Genomic DNA, 24,037 nt, shown 5'->3' with positions numbered 1-24,037 from the left:
CACAACTGTTTTTTGCCATTCTTTTATCCATCACATAATCTTTCCCTAACCTTAACCAAGGTCAGCATCTCATATCAACGTTCTTGTCTTCTGGTGATAAAATTGAGGTGGAACTAAGCAGGACACAGCTCTTTCTTTAATATGTATGTATTTTTTTGTTGCTGCTGCTGTCGACGAACTTAGCTAACCATGTCAACATTTGAATCATGTGTATATTGATAGCTCCATTTCCAATGAATCAGCTGCATCTGCATGGGCCAATGGCATAATTTCAGGTCTTCCCAACTACAGTACATTTTTTCAGTAACCATAGTAGCTGGCTACCATTTTTTGAGAGCAGGGTTAAGATTTAACAGCATTTGAGTTCATAAGAGGAGATAGAAGCAAGATTTTGGTCAGATGAAGGTGAGAGGACTCCTCTGAGAGCCACCAGCAGAAGAACAAAGACAAGGACACCAGACAGAGAGATTTAGATGGGAAAATGGCAAAACGCTTCGAGCTTTCTCTACTGTAAGAGCTAGGGAGTGGCGCTGGACGTGAAGGTATTGGACGGCGAGTGGCTTAGCGTGACTGAACAATAGATGGACGTGATGAAGAGAAGGAAGAGGTTTTTTTTAAGTCTCTGGGCTCAATGTCTTCCTGAAAAAAGACAATAGATTTCACATGATAGATGCAGACCATTTTCTCACAGTAAAACAATGGTGTTTTCTATTATGAGAGGTAGCGGTTGTATTGATGTCCCATGTCACCCCCATTACTCATGAGCCTGCCATATGTAATTAGGATGACTCTACAGTATGCTTTCATGGTGGTTGTTCATGTATTACCCTATGTAATTATGCTACAAACAACAGATTGCAATATAACACACCAGAAATTGTGTTGATCCCTGTTGGTGGAGATTTATGACGCTTCCAAATAAAGCAATGTGATGCCTTCCATTAAAGGGTGGAGTCCCCTATATGTTCTTGTTAAAACCACAATTCTCCTCGTGGGCTTCGACAGATCCGATATAAGCATGAAGAATATGGAGCTATAGTGTGTATGGTCTGCCCAGGCGTAAAATTAAATACTCTTGTATATATGCCCCACATAAATCTTTGAGAAAGAAAGAGAAAGAGAGAGAGAGAATGAGGAAGGGCGGTATTATGAAATGAGAAACTGGTTGATTTGTCCGGCGATTGTTGAACTGTAATCAACTGTACTCAACCCCGGACAATGAGATGTTTCGATACGTTAGTGGACACACACACACACACACACACACACACACACACACATAAAGACAAAGAGACACACGACAATGCCGAAAACAGGCATACAATTCCTTACATGGTTAGAAAACAGACATGTGGTCCATGTAAGTTATTGCTATAGGCCCACAGGCCAGAGTGGTACTCATCCGTCTTGGTGTGACATTATCGGGCTCCCTTGCAAAACACAGAGGTGGTAAAATGGTTTTATTGCAAAATGTGAAAGATACGTCGGGGACAAATTGACGGGTGCTGATACATGCCAAAGAGGCATGGTGCCGTAATCTCAAATGAGTTGTAATGTCCTCGGCAGAAACTAAACCACACAGCTTTTTTTAGAGTCACACGTTGCGAATGTGCCAAAAGTAACCTCGCAGATTCGAGAAGCGTTCTCACACAGAATTATTCACCAGCCAATCAAAGGGAATTTAACCTTAGGCAGAGTTAGGTGCTATATTTACACTTGAGAGTAGCCAGCTCGATAACATGAGGGAAAAACTCAAAACAGTGCAAATGATGTAAACATACATTATCAAGCCATTGATCACTACCATGTCTGTTAATATCTTTGTTCCATCAAGCATGACCATCTAGTCATCCTCGCCCTCCCTCAGCCTATCACACTGCACCATCAACTAAGCTCCAGATCAATACTCCCTGGCACATATTCTCACTCTCAAAGACTTGGAATGAAAACGCCATTCGATATCAATCAAGATCACAGCTGTGCCACTGAACAGGCACAATAAATGACAATATTTTTTTTTTTAATTTACCATCAAACGACCAGTCGCATCAAAGCGCTTTGAGTTAGATCTTTCAGCCTGGTTTATGCTGAAAGGAACCAGATGAACAGGGAGTGGAAGATGTATGTAATGCAGTTAAAGTAAAAGCCCAGTAAGCAGGAAATTTAAGAGGGGCCTGGGGATGATGGTATTACAGCAGACGCTGATTGTGGACAATCTGCTGAAGAGGGAAAAGATATGGAAAATATCATTGGATGCAGTGTGGTGGATATAAGAGGCGTGCAAACACTTGCAAAGCTTGGGGAAAGGAAACATTGCAACAACTTAACAATCTGCACAGAATCTGGCACATTTTAAAGTGATCCTTCAAAAGGAGTGACAAAATGTAGCTTTTAGTGGAAGTAAACGGTACTCATAAAACACTGTCAATGCAATCAAACCAGAATACCCCTTCCATTGTCTCAGTCACTGAAGTCAACCAACCCAGGCCTTTATTTGCAACGCTGAATCAGTCGCTTCAACAATAGTGCACTTTCAAATCCTGCTGTAGTTTCCTCCATTGATAAGAAATGCTGTGTTATACCACGGCACTGGGAGATTTATGCCCCCAGCCCCATGATGACCTCATTGTTCATTGCCCCATAATTCAAATCTGCTCCGCTGTGTTGCATCACATTGTGTATGACTCATTTCCAAGCACCCCATTCTCTAAACAAGCGAGGCCTCCATAGCACGCTATAGTCAACCGCACAAACAACACAGCAAAGAATTTCCCCATCAATACTGTGGTGACTGACTTAAAACTTGCATATGCACGAGCACACACACAGCAACACACTGTTTAAATGGACTGAACTGGGAAGGGTGGGGGGGTGAGTGCTATTGTAAATGATTTCCTGCTGAGACCAAAATAATCGGCAGACCTTTGAGTGAGCTTCTTACAATCACTCTGGCCTTGTACACTGATTCTCCATTCAGCTCCCTAATTGCACTGTGTGTCACTAAAAATACAGCTGCAGGCAATGTCTATGTGGGGGTGTGAGCATATACATGTGTGTTAGCATACAAGTGCAAACCTGTGTGTGTATGAGAGAGTGGTGGTAATTGATGTGTACCGCATTGATGTGTGTTTAGAGCATCTGTGGGAAGAAATGCATGCATGCATGCACGTGTGTGTGTGTGTGTGTTCCTATTGAGTGGTGACAGCTTTGAGGGGGGCGCAGAGAGGTGAAGGGCACAGAGGAGAAGTGTGGACAGGAGATGTGTTGACTGGAAGAACAAGTGTTTTTTCTTTGTGAAAGAGGGATAACAACTACAGAGTGAGTGAGAGGTTTTAAAAGAACAATGGGCTGTGGATACACTGGCTAACACAGAAAGCAGCTGCTTAAACATGTAGTTCAGAGACAAATCGAGCGCTGATAGTAAAGGCCATTTGCAGAACAAATCGGAGTCGGGCTGTAGACATAAACACAAACGTTAAGACTTTTCATTCTATTTCACGGCTCAGACTGTGAGTTGCAACATTTACAGGGTTATTGTAAACCGTGCACAGCATGGTTTAAGTCAAAACTAGGTAGACAGGTTAAGATGAACTGTTTAAAAGATCAATAGTGTTACATACAACCACCTTTCTCATATTGTTACCTAGAATAATTGTATTAAAAAGTGACATAAATGTACCTTTTCACAGCCTCTTCACTCCACTTCAGAATGACACAATAATAGCCTTCATCTTCACGTTATACAGCCCTCCTCAAAACAGTATTACAGGGTGTTTTGCAACCAATAAAGCCACAATAAATAAAAGTCCATGACATAAAGCTGGACATGAAATAAATTCAGGGCTGCCTAAGAAACAAATTAAAGACTGAGACTGGTCAACTGGTCAAAGCCAAACAAATAAAAGTCTGTCTTTAAAAAAGCATTACTGTGAGATGTGACATTGATTTTACCCGCCTAAGCCTCTCAGATTGATCACTCCAAAGGAAAGGCTACAAGATGGTGAAGTACAAGCCATCAGCGTGTGTTTAGCGTTACAGTGGACAATTCATAATATTCAATATTTGTTCTCTTCAGGATGGTTTATGGTGTGAAGGTAGCAAGAAATACCAAGTAGGGAAGAGCCAAAGACATCATCACATTGCCACAATTTTAATATCCTAATAAATGGCTGTGGGGTAATTTCAGAATTAATTTGCACTGATTGATTTCTCAGTATTTTTTTATCCTGTGTGAGATGGATCACAACCTGAGGTCCTTAGGCTTGTTTAATTTGGCTGTTGCAAAACTGATTAAAAACAAGATGCAATCAAACCTTTGAGGAGGTTCAAGGACTTTTCCTCTTGTTCAACATCTTTGCTTTTGCTACTTGTCGCTGGGTTTTTTTCAGGAGTGCTTCATAATAAAAATATATTATTATTATCATTATTACTATTAGCAGAAAATGGAGAAAATGACCATAACAGTTTCCTAAAGCCCAAGGTTACATCAGTGTTATGTGTTGTCCAACTAACACTCCAAAACCCAAATATATTCTATTCACCATCACCATCAAATAAGCAAAAACTTTCAGAATTTAGAAGCTAGGACTAGGTAATGTTTGAAAGTCTTCAAGAAGTACTTAATTTAAATAATCCACTAATCAATTAATCAACTTAATCAACTATCTGTTTCAGCTCTAATCAGTGGATTTTATCCAGCGGGTTGCAGTGAACCATCTCTGGACCATCTTTCTTTTTTGACGCACATTTTAGAATCATTGATTCAGAGCCACTGCTGATTTAGTATTACAGCGCTGCTTGTGTTGTTTAATAGCATGATTACAGTGTACCGCTAAACAATGCAATAACCACTGAGCAGGATTACAACATGTATCACTTTCAGCGATACACACAAACAGCCCACTTCACAGACGGCACAAGCAGTCGGGCCAACAGTGTACATTTCCTCCAATCGGCCCCAAAATACAGACAGATAATAGGCTGTGGTGGTTTGAGCAGAAAGCCTTCAACAGTTCCATATTTAGGCAGAGAAAGACATCTATCTCTAAAGGGCTATTCTAGTCGAGGCCATAGGAGCAATGAGTCAGTGAAGGCCCTGAGATCTGACAGCCAGTCGTCTGCTGCTGGTTTTCCCCTCTCCTAAGCATATATCTAATCAGGTAGCAAAGTAACGGTGTAGTCCTCTCGCATGGTCTGAACCTCTAATAGGGTTGAATGATATCGGAGGCGAGTTTCACACATTAAGGGAGGTGAACTGAGCTGATAGCTCCAGTCGATGGTGGAAAACGCAGAGAGCCGGGGTTATTCTTTGAGGGAAGGAAAGGGTAGGAGGAAGGATGTGTTAACACATGACCGAGTGCTTTAGGTGGATGAGGAAGACGGGCAAGGATCTGGCCTCATTATTTCAATACGGGAGAGAGATGTCGTCTAGCGCAGGAGAGGGCTTTTGAATTAGGTTAAACTCAGCACACAAAGTGGAGTTGAGACTAGGAATGTGAATCATCATCGCATTAGGAAACAGTGCAGTGAAATTCAACAGCTCTCCTTTCATTGAAACTTAATATTATTATTGCAGTATTAAGATTTGTTTTGGTTTTTCCTCGCAGCTTAAGCCACAAGAGTGACAATTTATTTATGCGGGAAGGTTGGTTGTCTCATGCGAGCACAATAAACACCACCTTCTGTTTATCTACAAGGCTCTCTGACACAAACCTTTACCTTGCTATGCATAAATTAACTAAATAGAGGACTGGATCCCAGGAACTGCAAATTCTTTAGGAAACGCTTGTTAAAATGGTTCAGGGGGAATCAGCCCTTAGGTTCTATGTGCCCACTAAACAGAATTAATTGCACAAGTGTTGAAGTTAGACTCCCTAATAACCCTTGACGATGGAAATAGAGACTTCAGTAACAAGCAGTTACACTTGTTACGAAACTGATTATATGCCTGCTTGTCTTAATATCCGAGTGTGTATATGTGTCTGTTATTGTCTGTCTGCAATGGATCATGTTGTCTGCCAAGGTTTATTTTCATTATCTCAAGGTTTCGATGTTCACACAAGATGTTTAACATATGAACCCTTACTTAAATCACAGGCTGCTTCCATTACAGGGTTGGATTCTGTTTTTGGAGCCATCCAAATCTTAAACAAATATTGCGTTACATTAACAGCTCCAAACAAAGAAAGTCAGCGCTCGGTCAATCAAGCAGAACAATCTGAATTAGCACAACCATCGTAATTTGCACCCTGTTTTCCCAACAAGGAGCTCTGTTTTTTCTTGTGCATCATAACAAGTCAAATGAATCAGTGACCTAATTAAAGGAGGACAGACAGACCTACTGTCAGCAGAATGCTTGATTGCTGCAGTTGCAAATTATACAGCTTCAGGTGCTTCAACATCATCAGTGCTGTGTGGGTGTCATCACTTAACGTGACCCAAGATGCTCTTTGACACACCTTGCATTCATGGTGTGATGTCTGACAAACATCCTGTGGCTCTCTGGAGAGGCTATCCGAGCCTGTCAGAAAAGTAAACCAAAACCATCCAGTGGAGCTGGTGTAGGTTTGGACAGGAAAACACAAATACTGTTGAGGCTACATTTCTCCACTATTAAAAACAGATGAACAACTTGTCAGATACCTACAACCAACAACTGCAGGATTTGGACGACAAAATACTCAAACATCCAAAACAAATATTCAACTGGGCACACAAATGCAACCAAGGAACTGTAAGGATCACATAGACACAAGCAGGTGCACTGATGACAGATGATTTAGTGATATTCATCTCATCCACAAATATAATAATCGCCTTGGAGACAGGATTGCGCTTTAACAGATGCTACCAAAATGGCAGCCAAGCAAATCTATGTAAAAATTCTCCAACATAAACATAAAGATAACTGCCTACACTGACCATTTCCCCACCTGCTCGGTGGATTCCTTGAAGACACTTGTCTTAGCTGCAGCACTGACAGATGTGTCTACATATTGTCAACCACTCCAACCTATGGAGCCTACATCCACATCCACATCATATCACACTGAGCACAGAGCTCTACACAGAGTTTGCTGCTGCACATTTGCAAGTGGAGAGCAGTGATTCAAAAGGGCCAGGCCACCCAAGCAGACACAGAAAAACAAATGATCGAGGGACTCTTTGATTGCCGAATATCTGCAATCATTCCAGACTGACCACTTATGATGAACCATATAGTTCATCATCAGTGTGGAGGCACTAACGGATTACACTCTGTGGATATTGGTTTTGTTTTTAAAGGGGAGCCTGCTGATTACAGTACACTGCACATCTACGGTCACACAAATTTGAAGCAGGGTGCTCTTTCCAGTTTAGGGCAAGATCGAAGAACTGTGCAACCTTCAGTAGTTTTCAGTAGCACATCAAGGTCATCTGCAAACCCCTGACGTCTCTCTCCTGTAAATAAGAGCCATAGCTTTCACTCATGAATCCGCATGATTGACGTATCCTGGGGTGCACTGGCCTGCTGGATACTCCTTTTTCCTACAGAGTAGCTGGATTTACTCTGGATTTTAGACTGCGGCTGACAAAGCAACACAGCCCCAAATATACTGACTGCATTCCGATATACTCAAATGACAGCCACATAAAATAGGGGGTGAAAAAAACCTGAGGAGGTGAACACTTAGTCTATCCGCCATCCATCATGCCGAAGCATGAGACCTGTCATTGCGCCCTGCAGTGAGGCAGATACATGCGGCTCCAGAATAATAATTATGTGTACACCTTGGAGAGGCAGTCATGGGATAATGTGATTGCATTGATTATTTGCCGGAGAGGCACCATTGCTTATTACTTCGCCTTTAGCGGCGTCTCACATCCGAGCGACGCCCATCCAGCCACAAGTCGCTGGACCGTCATCTGTGCAAATACGGGACCATACATTACATTTTAACCCCTCGTCCATTAGGGCCACGTTCCGCGCCCCTTGAGTGCAAATAATCGCAGGCCACATTCCCATGGGCATCCGTGAGAGTCAAAGTCAGCGCTGCCGTATAGCTTTCAGAGCAGGTCAGTGACAGACACGGGTTGACATGTAGCCGAGAGGTTTCGTGAAGGAATAAAAGAGCGGATCCTTACCGTATCACCAGTCGCAGCGATATAGGCGCATATGTAGCCTACACATCCAGCGCGCAGAGGAGTCAGGAATAACCTTTTCTGCGCTCTCTCATACAGTCCCCACAGCGTAGATCTCGGATAGAAATATGTATCTTCCCAGTCGATAAATAATTTCACTGATTTGGCGCCTTGACTCCGGGTCTGTGGTTAATTCTTGCTGCCGCAAGAAAAAAAAAAAAACAAAAAACAAAAAAAAAAACCGACGTGGGCAAATCTTACCGAAAGAGGTGTTAGAGATAAAGCTGAGGGTGTAATAAACCAGCGGCTGCGTGCTTAGTATCCCGATCAGCGCTCACACAGGAGGAGGTACCGCGTCCGTCCAAACGCACTAAGTCCAGTGAAGTGCTGGAGGAGGACAGAGGCGTATCTCTCTCTCTCTCTCTCTCTCTCTCTCTATCCGTCTGTCTGTATCCCTTCCTCCCTCCCTCCCGTTCTCTCTCTCTCTTTATCTTTCTCGGCTGCCTTTATGTTCTTACTGACTTCTGCCGAAGTCCACAGACGCAGAGCTCAGCGGAGCAGAGGACCGTGGTCAACACACACACACACACGCACACACACACACACACAGAGAGAAAGAGAGGGGGGTCAGAAATGACAAACCAATTTGGAGGCGCGGTGGATGCTCGGTTGATCGAGCGCAGCCCGGCGAGAAGAGCGTTACGTTGCAGGCGGGCGGGGAGCCGAGGGTGGGTGGGTGGATAGCTGGGGAGGAGAGAGAGAGAGGGGGGGGGGGGGGGGGGGGGGGGGGGGGGTGATGATTCCTGCCTGGGGGATGCAGAGAGAGAAAGAGGGAGAGATGGAGTGGGGTGTCTGGTGGAAAACATGGAACTGGATCTGGCTCCTAAATCTCTGGACCTAGGGCTCCACCTGCCGTGTGAAAGAACACAGGGGCCCCCAATCTTCTCAAGGACGGTTTACATAGACAAGTAGACCCCCACTGGATAAGTGTTTTTTTTTTTTTTTTGTGTTATTGTTGTTAGACATGACTTAGTGTAAGACTGCATAATTGTGCCTTTGGGTGAAAACTGCAATATGCACAATTGGTACAGTTCCATTCATTGTCACATCCTCAGCTAAATAAAGAGGAATAAAAGTGAAATCTCGGTTCTCATTCAGGATATACTCGCGACCTCCCGGAACCCACTGCATGACTCGTTATGGTCCCCGGACACCAGTTTTGGGATTTAGAGAGCCAGCCAATTAAGTGTGGACCAGTGGGTTTGCCAGGTTGGGGTCTACACTGGGCAAAGCTAACATCGAGGAAATGACAAATACATAGCAGCAATGGAAATGTAATTAAAAAAAAAAGAAAGCCAGTCAAAATTAGGTCTAAACATGAAAATGTGCCTCTTAATTGAAAACGGCTGTATTTCATCCCAGGTCGCAGCCTATAATAATAAATAATAAACAAAGTAATAAAAGTGTGCACTATCCTTCCACGGCAACCTGCTTTCCCAGCTCCAGGTAGGTCTAGCCTGCGTTTTACGAGGTTTTGACTTCAGCCGTAATATCTGGCCCATCTAGCCTATTTGTGCGTCCCGGCGAAATGCATTAGAGGATTACTGCAGGCTAGCTGTCGTTCACAGGGGATGAGCCCTCTGTGCCTGAAGATCAGAGGGTGACATGCGCACTGCACGCAGCGCTCACGAGCCGCGGACACAATGCTGGAAAATAAAGCGCACAGCCTTGCTTCTTGATAGCTCGCCGACTCTCAATAAGCTGTGATGACTTGTCCCGTCAGGAAAGTGTCATCCTCGGTATTCGGTACTGGTGAATTTACCCCGCGGACTGGTGGAGGTGGTGGATGCGCTGCGCTTGGAGCTCAGTGGGGACCTGTTGATAGCCCACCGGCGCTGCAATGGAGGTGAGATGAGGCTTTCTGCAACAAGCGATTGCGAACTGATCCACGGTGTCCGCCGTCTGTTCGTCACAGTAATGGGTCTAATGTGGCCCGGTCATTTTTAAAGAAATTAACAGACTGGCTTGTAGATGATCAAATTAGTAGCTAATGGGCCTGTCTAATTAATGTAAATCATTCATGTGCAATGATTTTTTTTTTTTTTTATTCTGAAGCAGTCAGTATCGCTTTAATATCAACAGGTATAAGATATAGATTTCATTAGGCCGCCGTGAAGGGCATATATAAGTACTGCGATACCCCTCGTGCCTATCAGTGGCCCCTAATTGGATTTCAGATGAGACGTTGTCATTTCCAGCCCATCGTTTTGCAAATCAAATCATGTCATTGGTATCATGCTTTGATGCTATACAGGCTTCCCCTCAAGTCAGAATGGTCGGGAGGCCATGTGTCGCTGTTAATTACCATCACTGGCTGATAAAGCCTTTTGGAGAAGATTTAAATCCTGCTAAAGAGCATTAGTGCACAAGCAAGGCGCTTGCAAACAAGCGTGGCACAGGCCTTGGAAGAGAGGATGTAGAGGTAAAATGATACATGCCGCAGAACAGATGTAAACTCGTAATTATTCCTTTGCACATGAGCAGAATAAAAGTGTGTCTGCCATCATTTAAAAAAAAATGTATCAACAGTGGAGATAGCTTCGAGGAGAAGCCTCACCTTGGCAATTTTAATCCTCACATATACTGTCAACTTCCACAAATACTCTGTCACAAAAATGCAAACAGTAAATCTGCACAAGGTCAAGTCAAAGCAGAAAACTTTTGTGTTTTGTTGTTATTCGCGTTGCAGGTGCCAAACAGGAAAGAATGACATGTAACTGAGACGGAAAAGTCAGGAAGAAACAATTCATCTGAACAATCTGTCAGGCTGCGATGGAGATCATGGGTAAGTGTATTCGGTGTACCCGCAGATGTAGAGCGCTATGCTGTTTAGAGCCAAACATGCTCCTGTATCCTCAGTAAGACTCCCCCACCGCAGCCATCATCAGAGGCTTACAATTAAGGTGTCAGGCATGGCTGCTACTGCCAGACAGGAGGGAATAGTTACACGTGCAGGTGGCACAGGACTCACAGTCTGGTCGGTAGTCAAAACTTTGTGGTGAAGAGTTTACAGGGTCTTAACCTTCTGCCACATACAATTACTGCAATTGTGGCTTGTGCTCATTAGCTGCTGCTCCACTAAATAAACAAGGGCAATATGACCTGACACAACATTTCAGTTTAAGCCTTTGCCTTTTAGTGTTGCAGAATGGATAGCACATCCTCCCTTTAGTACTGTCTTAATGTTTCCTGATAAAGTTTTTTTTAACTTTTTTTTTTGCTTAGGTTTTTGGGCACAAGTGAACCCAAAACTTGCAGTTTGAAACTTGTTAACTTTGCCAGGAATTTGGAGAGAGAGAGGAATGTGACAGCATTTGAAAAACTTTGGAGATGAAAGAACTCACACTCCATCAGCCATGCTTCAGATATATTCATATATTCATATTCAGACAAACACAGTTCCTGTCCACTCGAACCTCCAAAATCCAGTCGTTTTTTTTTTTTACTTTTCACACTGCGGATCAGTTCTGACAGAGGATGTCATTCTGGATTCTAAAGACAGATGTTTAATTTTAACAAAGCCATCTTGCAAGGCTTGAGAAAACTCCTTTATTTGCCTACCGATCCCCATTAAGTACTGACACATCTCATAGCTCATTATCAGAGGTCTGGGTTTGTGTCAGGGTCACACAGCAGCTGCTGCAACTTGTGGAATCTTAACGCAAAAGCCAAAACGGGGAGAAATCCGGTCTCTGAATGACACAAATGACATACAATTTCTCTGCAGATACTCAGTGTGCCTTGGAGGCTGTGGGGAGACTGCAAGCCAAACTGAAGGAGAGAGGAGAGGCCCCCACACAGGAGAAACTCTCCCTGCTGAAGACTGTCCTGCAGAGCCCCCTGTTCCATCATATACTCAGCTTACAGCAGGCTCAGCGGAGGCCCCCGGCGAAGGTACAGCTCGAGCATGAGTGCGTGGGTGTTTGGTGTATATTAAATGGTGGGGAAGGAGCCGGAATCATTCCCAAAATACTGAATGCAGGAACCAAACTGGATGAGTAATCAGCTTACCTAAGCTTACCACTAAAGCCCTGAGAAAGAGAGAGAGAGAGAGAGGGAGAGAGCGAGGGGGAGTGGCTTTATATCACGTCGAGGAGTTTTCAGAAGTCATCTCTAACATTGCCATAAGTTTTGAGCTGCGTGTGTGTGGTGGCTGATATATGTCACCAAGCAATGTTTATTCACACACATCTGCTTTATCTTAGCCCACACACATGTGCGGTGTATATATATATATATATATATGTGTGTACATATTGTAATGTTTGACATTTATGACATCATCAAGGTATTTAACTTATTCGTCAGCAGTAATCATCCTGGCTTTGTAATTGTCTGTTGTGGTGTACTGTAATAGGCTAATCCTATAAGCGCTACAGATCCACACACACACATAAGCATTATTACATTAGCTTTGTGTGGTGTGAGCCTGTAGCCGTTTAGCATCCGTGCATTCCAGGAAACATGGCACTGGATTATGTCAAAGGTTTCTGGATTTTTATCAGGACACACATTGGCGCAGTTTTTACTAGTTCAAGTTCTTGTTTCTTATGAAAGTTACAGGTTTTTATATTTAGAATACAACTGCAAATCCAAGGAAGTTGAAGTTGCTTATTAGTGTTTTTCAACAGGTGTGAAAGTTGTTAGAAATGAATAGCATACAGATCAGAAACTAGCGTCTTCTGAAACTGCCCTTTAAACGTTGAAACAGAAAACCTAAAAGACAAAAGGAGAACAGTTTTGTGGTTATGTGATATTGAACAGAAGCATTTATCTCAGATCCTTGTGTTCCTGCTCTCCTATATTTTCCCTCTGTGCTCCATTTTAAACTTATCTTTCTGTACTTTTTTTTCTTTTGGCTAACACACACTTACCCTCCCTCCCCGCTCTCCCACATCTTTCTTCATTGTCTCACAATGGCTTCCTTTCTCAATTTCTTTATCCTTTCTATTTCCCTCCATCACTCTCTCACCCTCATGCTATTCCTCTCTTCAATTAATGTCTCCACCTCTGTATCAATCCCTCTCCCCACCTCTTTATCTCCTTCATCCATTTCCCTCCCTATCTTTCTTTCTCCCTTCCCTTGCATCCCTCAATTCTTCTCTCGTTCATCCATTCTCTCTCTATCCCACTCAATCCATCTCTTTTACTCGCACCCCCTCCATTTTTACACTTGTATCCTCTTCTTCTCATCTCTCTCCATGTGTCCTATCTATCCTCCCCTTATTGCTCTCTCAGTCCTACCAGGGGAAGGGCATTTCCAAATCTGTGTCCATGAACTGTGGCCCCTGCCAGGGCATTTCACTGAGCCTGAAGGCGCTGAGCCACAGTGACTCCTACACATGGGCCATGGAGAACCGAAGGCCCAGCACTGCCAGATCCGTCCACAGGGACGGCAGCATGTCTTCTCTGGGCTCGCAGGATCTGTCCTTCTCAGACATGTACCCAGACAACTGCATTCACACTGAATCACAGGTACGTAAAATACCCATCGTAAATGAGAGATCATTCAGAAAGACGTTAGTAATAGGGAGCAATTTATTCTTGAAGCACTCCATCCATGAACCAAATATATTCTTTTCTTTTAAACTGTAAAATGTAACACACCACCATTCCAAATGTCACATTTTACATTTGAGAATATTACATTACATTATAAAACCCTAGCACAGTTGGATATTACATCGTCTGAGGGTTTCAGCTGATCGTAAGTGGCTGCTCAGCTAACTCGGATGTCATTTCAGGTTTGCTTTTGTTTTACAAATGACATTTATTTTTTAGTACTGCACTCCCCCTCGAATCTCCCGCACCATGTCGATGGGGAGAAACCTGTCTGCTATTGCTCATGAGGTACAGTAAGCTTCCATGTGAGGTGATACTGTAGAGCTGGTAAATGTGTGTCTGTGGATGTAGATGAACAAGGGAGTCAAACACATTTAGCACGTCACCTTGTAACATTTCACTGTGATTGTACCTTATATGATTACACGAGACAAATAAACTTGATTGATGATGCTGTTTCACTTTTTTATACCACTATAAATACAATAGATTTTCTCTCTCTCTCTCTCTCTCTTTCTCTCTCCCCTTTTCCGTCTCGCTCGCTCTTCTTCTAACCTCTGCCATGTTAGAGGCGTCATGTGGAGATGATTGAGCTGATCAATGATGGGAAAGGGCTTGGTTTTGGCATCATAGGAGGGCGGAGCACAGGAGTCATGGTCAAGACCATCCTTCCTGGTGGAGCTGCCGGACAGGTAAAGCCACCTGCCAATCAATCACATAGCCAAACCTTAAATAGCCAGTTAAAGGAATAGTTCCGAAAATCTCAGTCTTTTCCTTTCCTATTAATGACTAAAATCTTGAAATGAAAAAAATATTGTATTTAAGTGAATTGTGTTTAGCAGAATCTGTGGAGTGTATTTGAAATTTTAACAAAGAGCAGTTCACACTAAACGTTTTTGTTGTAATGGGTCTCCATAGGATAAGCGCCTGCGTGGCGGAGATCAAATCCTGCGCATCGGAGATACAGATCTGGCGGGCATGAACAGCGAGCAGGTGGCACAGGTGAGGTATCGTTTGTAAAAATGTACAAAAGTAGTAGTAGATGACTTAAAGTGCTTTTGTCATTGTCTGTAATGATAATGTTTTATGTAATTGGTGGTTAAATGACAGCAAAGTCTGACTTAGTCTGACCCAGTCACTGTGTGTATCCACTGTTCAGGCTCAGCGAAGCTCTTTAACGGAGGTGGGTTTAACGGAGGCTGCGATAAAGCATACATCTCAGCTTTGTGTCGCTTGTTGAAGTTAGTTGTTGAGTGTGGAATGGGCTCATTGTTTGCCCCTTGTGGCCGTTGGTGGAAAATCACCCACTGCAACTGTGGTTCTTGCCAGCTTCAGGGGGCAGTAGTGAGCCCATTGCCACTTGGTGCACCAAAAATGAGGTGAAGAAGCCGTAGCACTAGAAAACAAGGACAAGCAGCACAGATTGAGATGGTGAGATTTATGCTTCATCAGAAGTGTTTTCAAACAGCTGCTTCTCTGAGTTTTCTATGGAACCATCCGGGACTGTTGAGACACTCCCAAATAGGACTAATCTACTCTATGACATACTTTCTGTCCGAGGCAACTGTCTATTAACAGATATTTAATTTTATGCTATTTATTTATTAATTGTCACATGCTATCACTTTTGATCCATTCACAAATGACCAACTGGTCTAGGTACTGCGAAATGCTGGTACCAAGGTGAAACTGCTCATCGCCAGGGACATTACCAAGGACAACCACCTTTCCTCTCCTGTCCTCAGCCAGGACAGCTTGGACGACAAGGTGTGTGTGTGTGTGTGTGTGTGTGTGTGTGTGTGTGTGTGTGTGTGAGCACATAATTAAAGTCAAATGCAAACTTTTTATGTAAAATAAGTGGCTAATCAGAGACATTGAATGTGTAATACAGCATTCTCTAAACAAAAGATATGCTTACGAGTTTTCTGTCTGTGCTTCTTTCCAGCTCAACGACTTGAATGACGACTATGAGTTCAGTGTTCAGTTCACTAAGAACAGTCGGGGCCTGGGATTCACCATTTCCAGCTACATAGGTGACCTAAACTCAGGTAATAATATCTACCAAGATTTAACTTTGTGGAAATGCGCTAAATATCATTATCTCAAGCCAAGATGATGGAAACAAACTTTTATGAATAATACCTCCTCAATGTAAGCATTATTGATTGTTGAATTTGGAGCTACATTTGCACAATCAATGCTAAGTTTTGCTGTAATTTGTCTTGCATTCCTCAGTGTACAGCGCTGGTGTGATAGTGAAGAGCATAATGAAAGGCAGCACTGTTGATCAAGACGGGCGCATCCACATTGGAGACATCATCCTGTCTGTGAGTTCCACTAAACACACAACAGATGGCCTTTTTTTATATTGTGCTCTCTGACGACAAATCCCTTGTTTTCTCAAATATATTCTCCACTGAATCTTAACGATTTCAGCATCTCGAAATCTGCACAGTTTGCAACTTCTAGTAGTTCTATACACACCAATTAGGGTCTTTTTTAGCTGATGAGGGGGAATTCTTCTAGTTTTACTTTTACTCCCATTCATCTCTTCATCATCTCTTGTTTTTACCTATGCTTTCCATCTTGCACTTGATTACTATTGATTTCCCATTCAATAGCACGTACCTCCATACCATCCACTCCATCCACAAAAATGTTGCTTCTGTCTCCATCATACCTGTGCTTTCATCCTGGCTCTCTTCCCTGCTCCCTACTCCCATATCCCCTGTCCCCTCCCTCAGGTGGATGGGGTGAGCCTGCAGGGCTGCAGCGAGCAGCGTGCCATGGAGGTGCTGAGGAGGACAGGTCCCCTGGTCAGGCTGAGGTTGCTGAGGAAGGCTGTCCGTCTGAGTCACATCCTGCCCCCAGTCCCTCCCCTGCAGCCCCTCCGACACTCCCACAGCTTTCACGAGGGCAATCCCTACAGAGTGGGCCTCAACAAGATTCAAGAGACAGGTGCTTTGTGCTGAGGGAGGGGGACATATTGGCTCAGTGGTATCATAAGGGAATTCGTTTTGAAGTAACTGAGCAAATGGAGAACGTGATATGATTTGACAGTATGTAAATAATTATGCAAGTAATCATCTACAGGTGCCACCTAAATCATGAGGGAATTAACTGATCTGATAAGCATTTGCACAATCAAATCTATCTAATCTAATCTATTCAAACTAGAACTGAAACATATTTAGGTGCTTCTTTGGGCCGAACTTTGTAACTTTGTAACCTCCTGCATGTTGTCATCTCCCAAATGCCTGCTGGAAATTTGTACACATTATCTTTTTTTCTAGCTCAAGTGTGTTTGAGTGCATGTGTGTTTGGATCCCTGCATGTATGCTCAAACACATTTTCCCCATCTCCCAGGAATCTGTTCTCTACGTGAAATCTCCCGGCGAGCAGCATACGCCAACAGACGACCCCGACATGATTCCAGAAACGGTGAGCTCCCCTTCCCATACTGCACTGCAGTCTGGAACTGGATCATGGGACTTAGTCTGATATGCTGATTAGGCTCAGGGAACAGCAATGTGGCAGTGAAGCATGCTCTTTGATGGGAGTCTATTTATAGTGTTGTGCAGTCATGTGTTTATCCAACTCATTCAGCTCATTCCAGATGATTTGTCTCTTGCCCCGCCTGCATATATGGCTTTATTTAGACGAGGATTTTGGGGCTTGATTAGAGAGCACAGCCAAATAAGCCCTGATTGCTGTGAGGCTTTAATAGATGAACGAGAAAACATTAGTTTGCCAAGAAATCACAAGATGGTGGGTGTGAATATGCATGTGTGCCTGTAGTGTGGGCGTGTGTGTGCGTGTGTGCCTGTCTGAGTGGTTGTGGTTGACATCCTGCTTTGCCACAAGGAGAATTATGTTGTCTTCTCTCTATAAAACAGCCGAGGTGATGTTTTCATATAGCCTATTCTTTATTGATTGGATCATCTACGGCTAGGAACAATGTGAATGGGGATGTGAGTTTGTCTCTGTGTGTGTTTGTGACACAAGGGTGTGTGTGCACATTTTACAGGTGTGAAACTGTCGCAGGCTGAGGAGGAAGACCTGAGGAAGAGGTGGCAGCATGCCGTCGGACCGCGATATGAAGTTACTGTACGAAGATAAGCATTAAATATAAAAATATTAGTATCAAACATATCTAAATGCTTTTTCATTTAATTTTACCCTGTACATAACATGTAATTACCCATTTAAAGAATTAAAAACCCCACTTACTTCACAGCGCGATGCCCACATTTACCCTCCACACTCAACTTCACATCTCTCTTTTTAGGTATGTCATCTGGAGCGTTTCAGTGAGACAAGTGGTCTTGGCATCAGTCTGGAGGCTCGGGCGGGACATCACTACCTGTGCTCCGTCTTACCTGAGGGGCCCATTGGCCAAAGCGGCAAGGTCTTCACTGGAGACCAGATATTGGAGGTAACCGACTGATACTGATTCTTTCAGCTTCTTGCTCTGCAACTCACCCTTTAGTCATCTGATAAAGATATGAGATCATATAACATGGAATAAGACATGATCTGTGTGGGACTGATTATTTTGCCACATCATACGTGGATGACTAATAAAAAGGCTCCCTCATGGATTATCTGTAGTTCACGGTTTAGCAACGATAGCCTGTTCTTTAAAGTGGTTAAAACTGGAATTCTTTACTTAAACCTTAAAAAACACAGTGTAGTTCAGTGCTTTTGGGTAAACACCACACAATCTCAAGTACAGTATGCATCTTTTTCCCTTAAGGCAGCAAAAACAGTCATAAGAAGGTGGGTGGGTATGTGTGCCTCTGTGCATTTGTGCTCGTACTATAAGGGAAGAGCGTGCTCTCCTCCCCCTCCACTGGGCAAGTTCACACACCCACACGTATCACTCATCATGATGAGCAGTCTGATGAACTCTTGGACATGTACAGTAGCTGTGCTTGCAATACAGAAAACTGCAAACTAGCTGGTGTCCTTCGTGAGTGTACAGATAAACGTCTGTGTCGCTGCTCAGCCCTTTGATCTCCTTCAGACGACATCAGCAAGGCAAAGCCATTGTTCATCTCTGTTTTTAAATGAGCCTCACTCGGTTTAGTTACTTAATTATTCTTTTTGTGGCTTGATGTACTGCGGCCACTAATTGCTCCTCGATACCCAAAACTGAATGACTAAAATATCACATTTTAGGTCTGTCTTGCATATTTAGTCATGAACACTCATATCCACACAGTCATAGAATCAGAGTTACAGACGGACACAAATGTACAATAATTACCTAAATCATCAGGTACTTTTCAAAAGCTCAAAGCATGACTCAGCCGATCACTGACCATAGGAATATCTATTTTAGAAATACTGTATGTATATTATTCCTGGCAGGTGAATGGGATCCCGCTCATTGGAGAGACACATAAGGAGGTTGTCAATATCCTGAAGGAGCTGCCGATGCACGTTTGCCTGGTGTGTTCTCGCATTGTACCCCCTGCGATTCCCGACAGTGATGAGGAAGATGATGATGAAGATGTCCGTCTCACCCTGAAAGAGCTGCTGGCTGAGTTCAATGACAAGGTGAAGGCACACCTTGATGAAAGGATCAATGAAAGCATTAGTGTTTAACTCGATTCCCTTAAAAAAATGAATGAACCACATTAGAATTGTTACACATCCTCTGCATTTGAAATGACACTCAATCTCATTTCCTGTGTCCTGTCTCTCCTCTCTCCTTGTCCCAGTTGGACCAGGGCTGTGTCATTCCCTGCCCTACGGCTGAGGACATCACCAAGCGTGGTGTGCCCCCCATGTCACCTCCTCTGGCCATGTGGGAGAGAGATGCTCAGGTGGTCGAGCTGGAGAAAGGCGAGTCGGGACTGGGCTTCAGTATCCTGGACTACCAGGTCAGAGACATGCCCCTGAGCCTTTCTACAAATAGAACAGACCAGAATAGGCTGCAGTCTAAGAATATCAGTGTCTGGTTGGATAGGGTGAACACGAAGAAAACAGAGAAGCATGTGGATTTCTTGTATTCTGTATATTTGTGTGCTAAACCTTTGAGACTGGAAAGTGTTGGTTGCTGTTTTAAAGTTTAGATTAAAAACACGTCCAATCTTGAGCAAAAAGTCAGTGTAAAGACATAGTAGTAGTTATAGACTGGTCATTTGATTCTGTTGTTTAGACTTTTAAGGGTGTTAGAAGGGATGTGTTGTATTTTCCCACTACAGTTTACATGCGTTAATCTTTCATTTTAATTCACAATGTTTACCTCATCTCAAAACATCCAAGTATATCTTTAATAAACCATCTTCTCCATCCTTATGTCTAACTCTAGGATCCGGAAGACGCCACTAAAACAGTGCTGGTAATCCGGTCCTTGGTGCCTGGAGGTGTAGCAGATCAAGATGGTCGCCTGCTACCTGGTGACCGACTCATGTTCGTTAATGAAACTGACTTGGAAGGCTCCAGCCTGGATTATGCCGTGCATGTCTTGAAGTCCACCGGCTATGGCCCTGTCCACATTGGAGTTGCCAAACCACTGCCGGTAATTTTTGTTGCATGGAATCTTTACCCAAAATACTATAATCTGCACAACTAGAAGAGAGCAATGTGGATAAAATCGTCAAAGTCTCTGACGATAGACACATTTATATTGTCATACAGTATATATCATCATATCACGCAATCCTACGCACATCTGGGAAATTTGTTCTGAAACATATTGATTATCATGGGCTCCAGCATATGTACCCATAAATTATTTTATTTTTTCTTCATGATTTCATGAAATTCTATTTTAGATTTAAAAAAAATCATTAAAAAATATATATATATTTATTTCCACAGGTATGCAAGACAATTACCTAAATGTATGTTTTCCTTGAGAGTACATTATTTCTTTTTGTTGTGGACTGTGGCTTAGTAACAAGGAACAGAGAATCCAGTTACAGACCGTCTGAATATTTAATGCAGCTGAGAGATGAACACAATGCTCGACCACACTACAGATGGAGAGAGCAGGGGAGAGGAGAAGAGGGTGTCTAATTTACAGTCACCTTCGTTAGCCTGTTTGCTTCCATGTGAATTTACTAACTTTTGAGCACTTCATTTCTTCTTTGTGTTCTGTATTCCCAGCTGGAACTGTGTGGCGGCTTAACGCCCATCTCAGAGAGGAGCGTGCGGGCTTCCTGCGATGACACTGACAGCCACACTCAGGTCAGCCTGCTAGCTGAGGCTGACACCAACACCAACACTTGTAACTCTGAGGACAACAGCGTCATCCAGCCGCGTTACACTACAACGGTATGTCATACAGCACAAAATGAACATCAGTCATTTATTTATATTGCTAAACTGTTCTTTGTACATACTTTCTGCTCACTTTTTAGCTTTTGTGGTTAGAAAAAGAACTTTGGCCCACTGGAGAGCAAAGGGCTGTTTGTTTGCCTCTTATATTTGGCTCGACAAATAGTTCAGTTTGTCCATTTGTCCATATAGCAGCAGTTGCTGTGGTAGCTGTGTACACTGTGTACAGAAAATAGATCTGAAATAAATAGAATTCACAAGTTTAAAATGTGTTATTTCGTTAGCCTGTTTGCTTCCATGTGATCATGCCCAGTATAATCATGCCCAATCATCTAACAGGGCCCTTGTAAATGATTCATGCTTGATGCTTTAAACTCAGCAGGACAGTGACAGTTACAGTAACACTGCAGCAGTTTGAGTCTTGCAGTCCATCACACAGGAAGCATTGCTCATACAAACCCGAGATTCTGTGGGTAGCCATTTTAGCTGCTCTGAAGGAGATTACTATGACAGTGTCTGCTCTCTCTGTATCGGTATCACTGGGTCAGGTTTAGAGAAAGTGCTCAGTGTCAAAGACTTGTTCCTCCATTGTGGCCTCAACTCAATCCTATTGAGGTAGCCTTTTGTACTCTCTTTTGCATAATTACCAACAATTGCCTCTCAATGAAAAGTGCTTACTGCTTGCACGACATTGGCACTTGGTCTAGCACAAGGACATACAGTACTGCCTCAATGTCTCCCACACATACACACACACACACACACACACGCACAAAGAGACTCAGAGCAGCAAGTGTCAGTGTGTTTCCATCAAAGACAGGCTTGTTGCAAAGGAAGCTTCAGAACTTCTTTCTGTGAAGGTTCAAAGACGATCTCCTCGTTGCCCTTTTTCTTTAGGAGGTGCCCGGTGGGACCAAAGAAGTCTACCTTTCGGAATGTTTTACATCTCAGACTTACTCCAAAGGCCTTCACCTTGGAGAGTTAATAGTTGTTTGAAATCATTTTTGTGTCACACCAGAAATCTCATTGCTTGTGATGATTGCAGTTTAGGACTTTTGGGGCTTTTCATTATCTTTACTATTTGGATTACTTTTCTAGAAGTTGTAAGATTTGCTCCATGTAATGTGCACCATAGCCTATGTTACACCTTGTGTAATTGTCCACCATTATTGCTGCTCCTATACAGCCTTATTTATTTGTTCACCAAACACCACTCTTGACATTTTAGCCATGCTCGCAACATGGCTATAGGGATGGCGATGTCTGTCTGTCAGTCGGTTGGTCGGTCAGTCTGTCAGTTGGTCCACCACTTTGATCCAGACTGAAATATCGCAACATATATCCAATTAACTGCCTCTAGCGCCACCATGAGGTTGACAATTGTGGTTCAGACTGAATATCTTGACAGCTATTGACATTTTCTACAGATATTCAAGCTCTCTAGAGGATTTTAATGACTGTGGTGATCCTCTGACTTTTCCTCTAGTGCTACAACCTCAGCTGTATTTTACATTTCCTGCTATTTAGCATGTTAGCATGCTAAACTAATGGCAAACATGGTAAACGACATACCGGCTAAACATCAGCTTGCTAGCATCGTCATTGTAAGCATGTTAGCACACATATGTTGTATCACGTGTATCTCAAAGCACCACTAAGCATTGCTGTAGACTCGTACTTTAGTTTTATGTATTTGTCGCCCCACCTTCGTGCTCTTACTCACTCATGCCCCCTGCTGTCTCTTTCATAGGAAAACCAGTTGCGTCACCGTTTCAGCATCATGGAAGAGGACGATAGGCAGCAAGCGCCACCTCTGCCCCCCCGCACCAGCTTTGAGAGGACAATCACTGTTGTCCGGGGCAACCGTAGCCTTGGTATGTTCTCCGTCTTTCTCATGGTGATGGTGTCTTGGTGTGTGTACGTCGCTGGCATGGCGATAATGACGCTAATAGGCGGTGGTGATGACGACTGCCCTGAAGAGGAGTGGTGAAGTGATGTGCTCCTCATATCTGAGAGAGGAGATGATTATTGTGTGTGTGTGTGTGTGTGTGTGTGTGTGTGTTTGTCCGAGAGGTTAGTATGGTGGTCAAAGTAATGTGAAATAATATTAAAAAGTAAAATTAAAACTGAGTGAGCAACTGAGTATATTTAAATTTGAATGTTGATCTAGATATATTTCTTTTTTATACCCCAGTGTTGATGCGTTGTCTTTACTGCTCCAAGAGCAAGTCCAGTGTTTGGCGGTTCAAACATGACAGATAGGTAACAACAGGGTGTAAGGCGCCCCTGCACTTTCATCTAAGGGCACTATGCAAAGCATGAGGGAACAAACTCATTTGTATGCTGGAAACGTGTTCTAATAAGGCACCGCACTACTTGTGTTTGTGCGAAAAGTTTAAAGTTATGTAAATGTTCTTAGGTAGAGAAAATCAAGGTCATAACCTACAGTCTGTGTGTCACTGCATTATTTGGTTTTCATCTGTTTAAAATATTGTAGGTCTTCTTGCTGAGACATTTAATGTAGTATGGTTTTCCTGGAGGGTTTACAGATGTTCTGTGTTAAATGAAATACATTTGAATTTGAAGCAAAAGCTTCAGCTTGGGCAGAGTTATGGTCTGTATTTGTAAAGCCTGAATACTGGGGATATTTATGAGCAATAGTATTGTAGTACAATATTTATTTGTACTACTTTACATTGCTTCCTTTTATTAGGTGCCATGTACAGTTCTAGCCATTGTGTAACTATGACTTTATGCCCAATTTTGGAGACGAGACATGTTAACATGTTCAGTACGTACAGTGTATGGTTGGTTTGTACCACAAGGGCTGTATGGAGCAGTTTGTCAAAGGGAAAGGTTTGATGGACTAAAATGTGGTCTTTTTTTCTTGCCTTGCTCGTCTAAAAACATGAATATAAGCAGCCTGTTAAGAAGTCTTTGCTTATTTTTGAAAGGTGTGAACCTAATGCACTTACTGTACGTTTCTGGTACCCTAAAGAAGTTT

General features: G+C 43.0%; 1 protein-coding gene across 1 annotated transcript in view; it reads left to right on the top strand.

Annotated features, from left to right (window-relative positions):
- Positions 1-10,953: 10,953 nt before the first annotated feature.
- The window catches only part of LOC139292018 (multiple PDZ domain protein), a 34,277-nt gene continuing 21,193 nt past the window's right edge, over positions 10,954-24,037 (top strand). Inside the window, exons 1-18 of the mRNA XM_070914136.1 lie at positions 10,954-10,966; positions 11,909-12,075; positions 13,429-13,656; positions 13,963-14,031; positions 14,313-14,435; positions 14,662-14,745; positions 15,403-15,510; positions 15,689-15,791; positions 15,979-16,070; positions 16,488-16,701; positions 17,110-17,184; positions 17,771-17,850; positions 18,032-18,178; positions 19,117-19,305; positions 19,470-19,631; positions 20,063-20,272; positions 20,863-21,030; positions 22,784-22,907. Coding sequence (XP_070770237.1) covers positions 10,954-10,966; positions 11,909-12,075; positions 13,429-13,656; positions 13,963-14,031; positions 14,313-14,435; positions 14,662-14,745; positions 15,403-15,510; positions 15,689-15,791; positions 15,979-16,070; positions 16,488-16,701; positions 17,110-17,184; positions 17,771-17,850; positions 18,032-18,178; positions 19,117-19,305; positions 19,470-19,631; positions 20,063-20,272; positions 20,863-21,030; positions 22,784-22,907 — 2,356 coding nt within the window. The remainder of the gene's footprint in view (positions 10,967-11,908; positions 12,076-13,428; positions 13,657-13,962; positions 14,032-14,312; positions 14,436-14,661; positions 14,746-15,402; positions 15,511-15,688; positions 15,792-15,978; positions 16,071-16,487; positions 16,702-17,109; positions 17,185-17,770; positions 17,851-18,031; positions 18,179-19,116; positions 19,306-19,469; positions 19,632-20,062; positions 20,273-20,862; positions 21,031-22,783; positions 22,908-24,037) is intronic.

This window comes from Enoplosus armatus, chromosome 2, assembly GCF_043641665.1.
Source record: "Enoplosus armatus isolate fEnoArm2 chromosome 2, fEnoArm2.hap1, whole genome shotgun sequence".
NCBI classification, from domain to species: domain Eukaryota; kingdom Metazoa; phylum Chordata; class Actinopteri; order Centrarchiformes; family Enoplosidae; genus Enoplosus; species Enoplosus armatus.
This window is presented reverse-complemented; position numbering and strand designations above follow the sequence as displayed.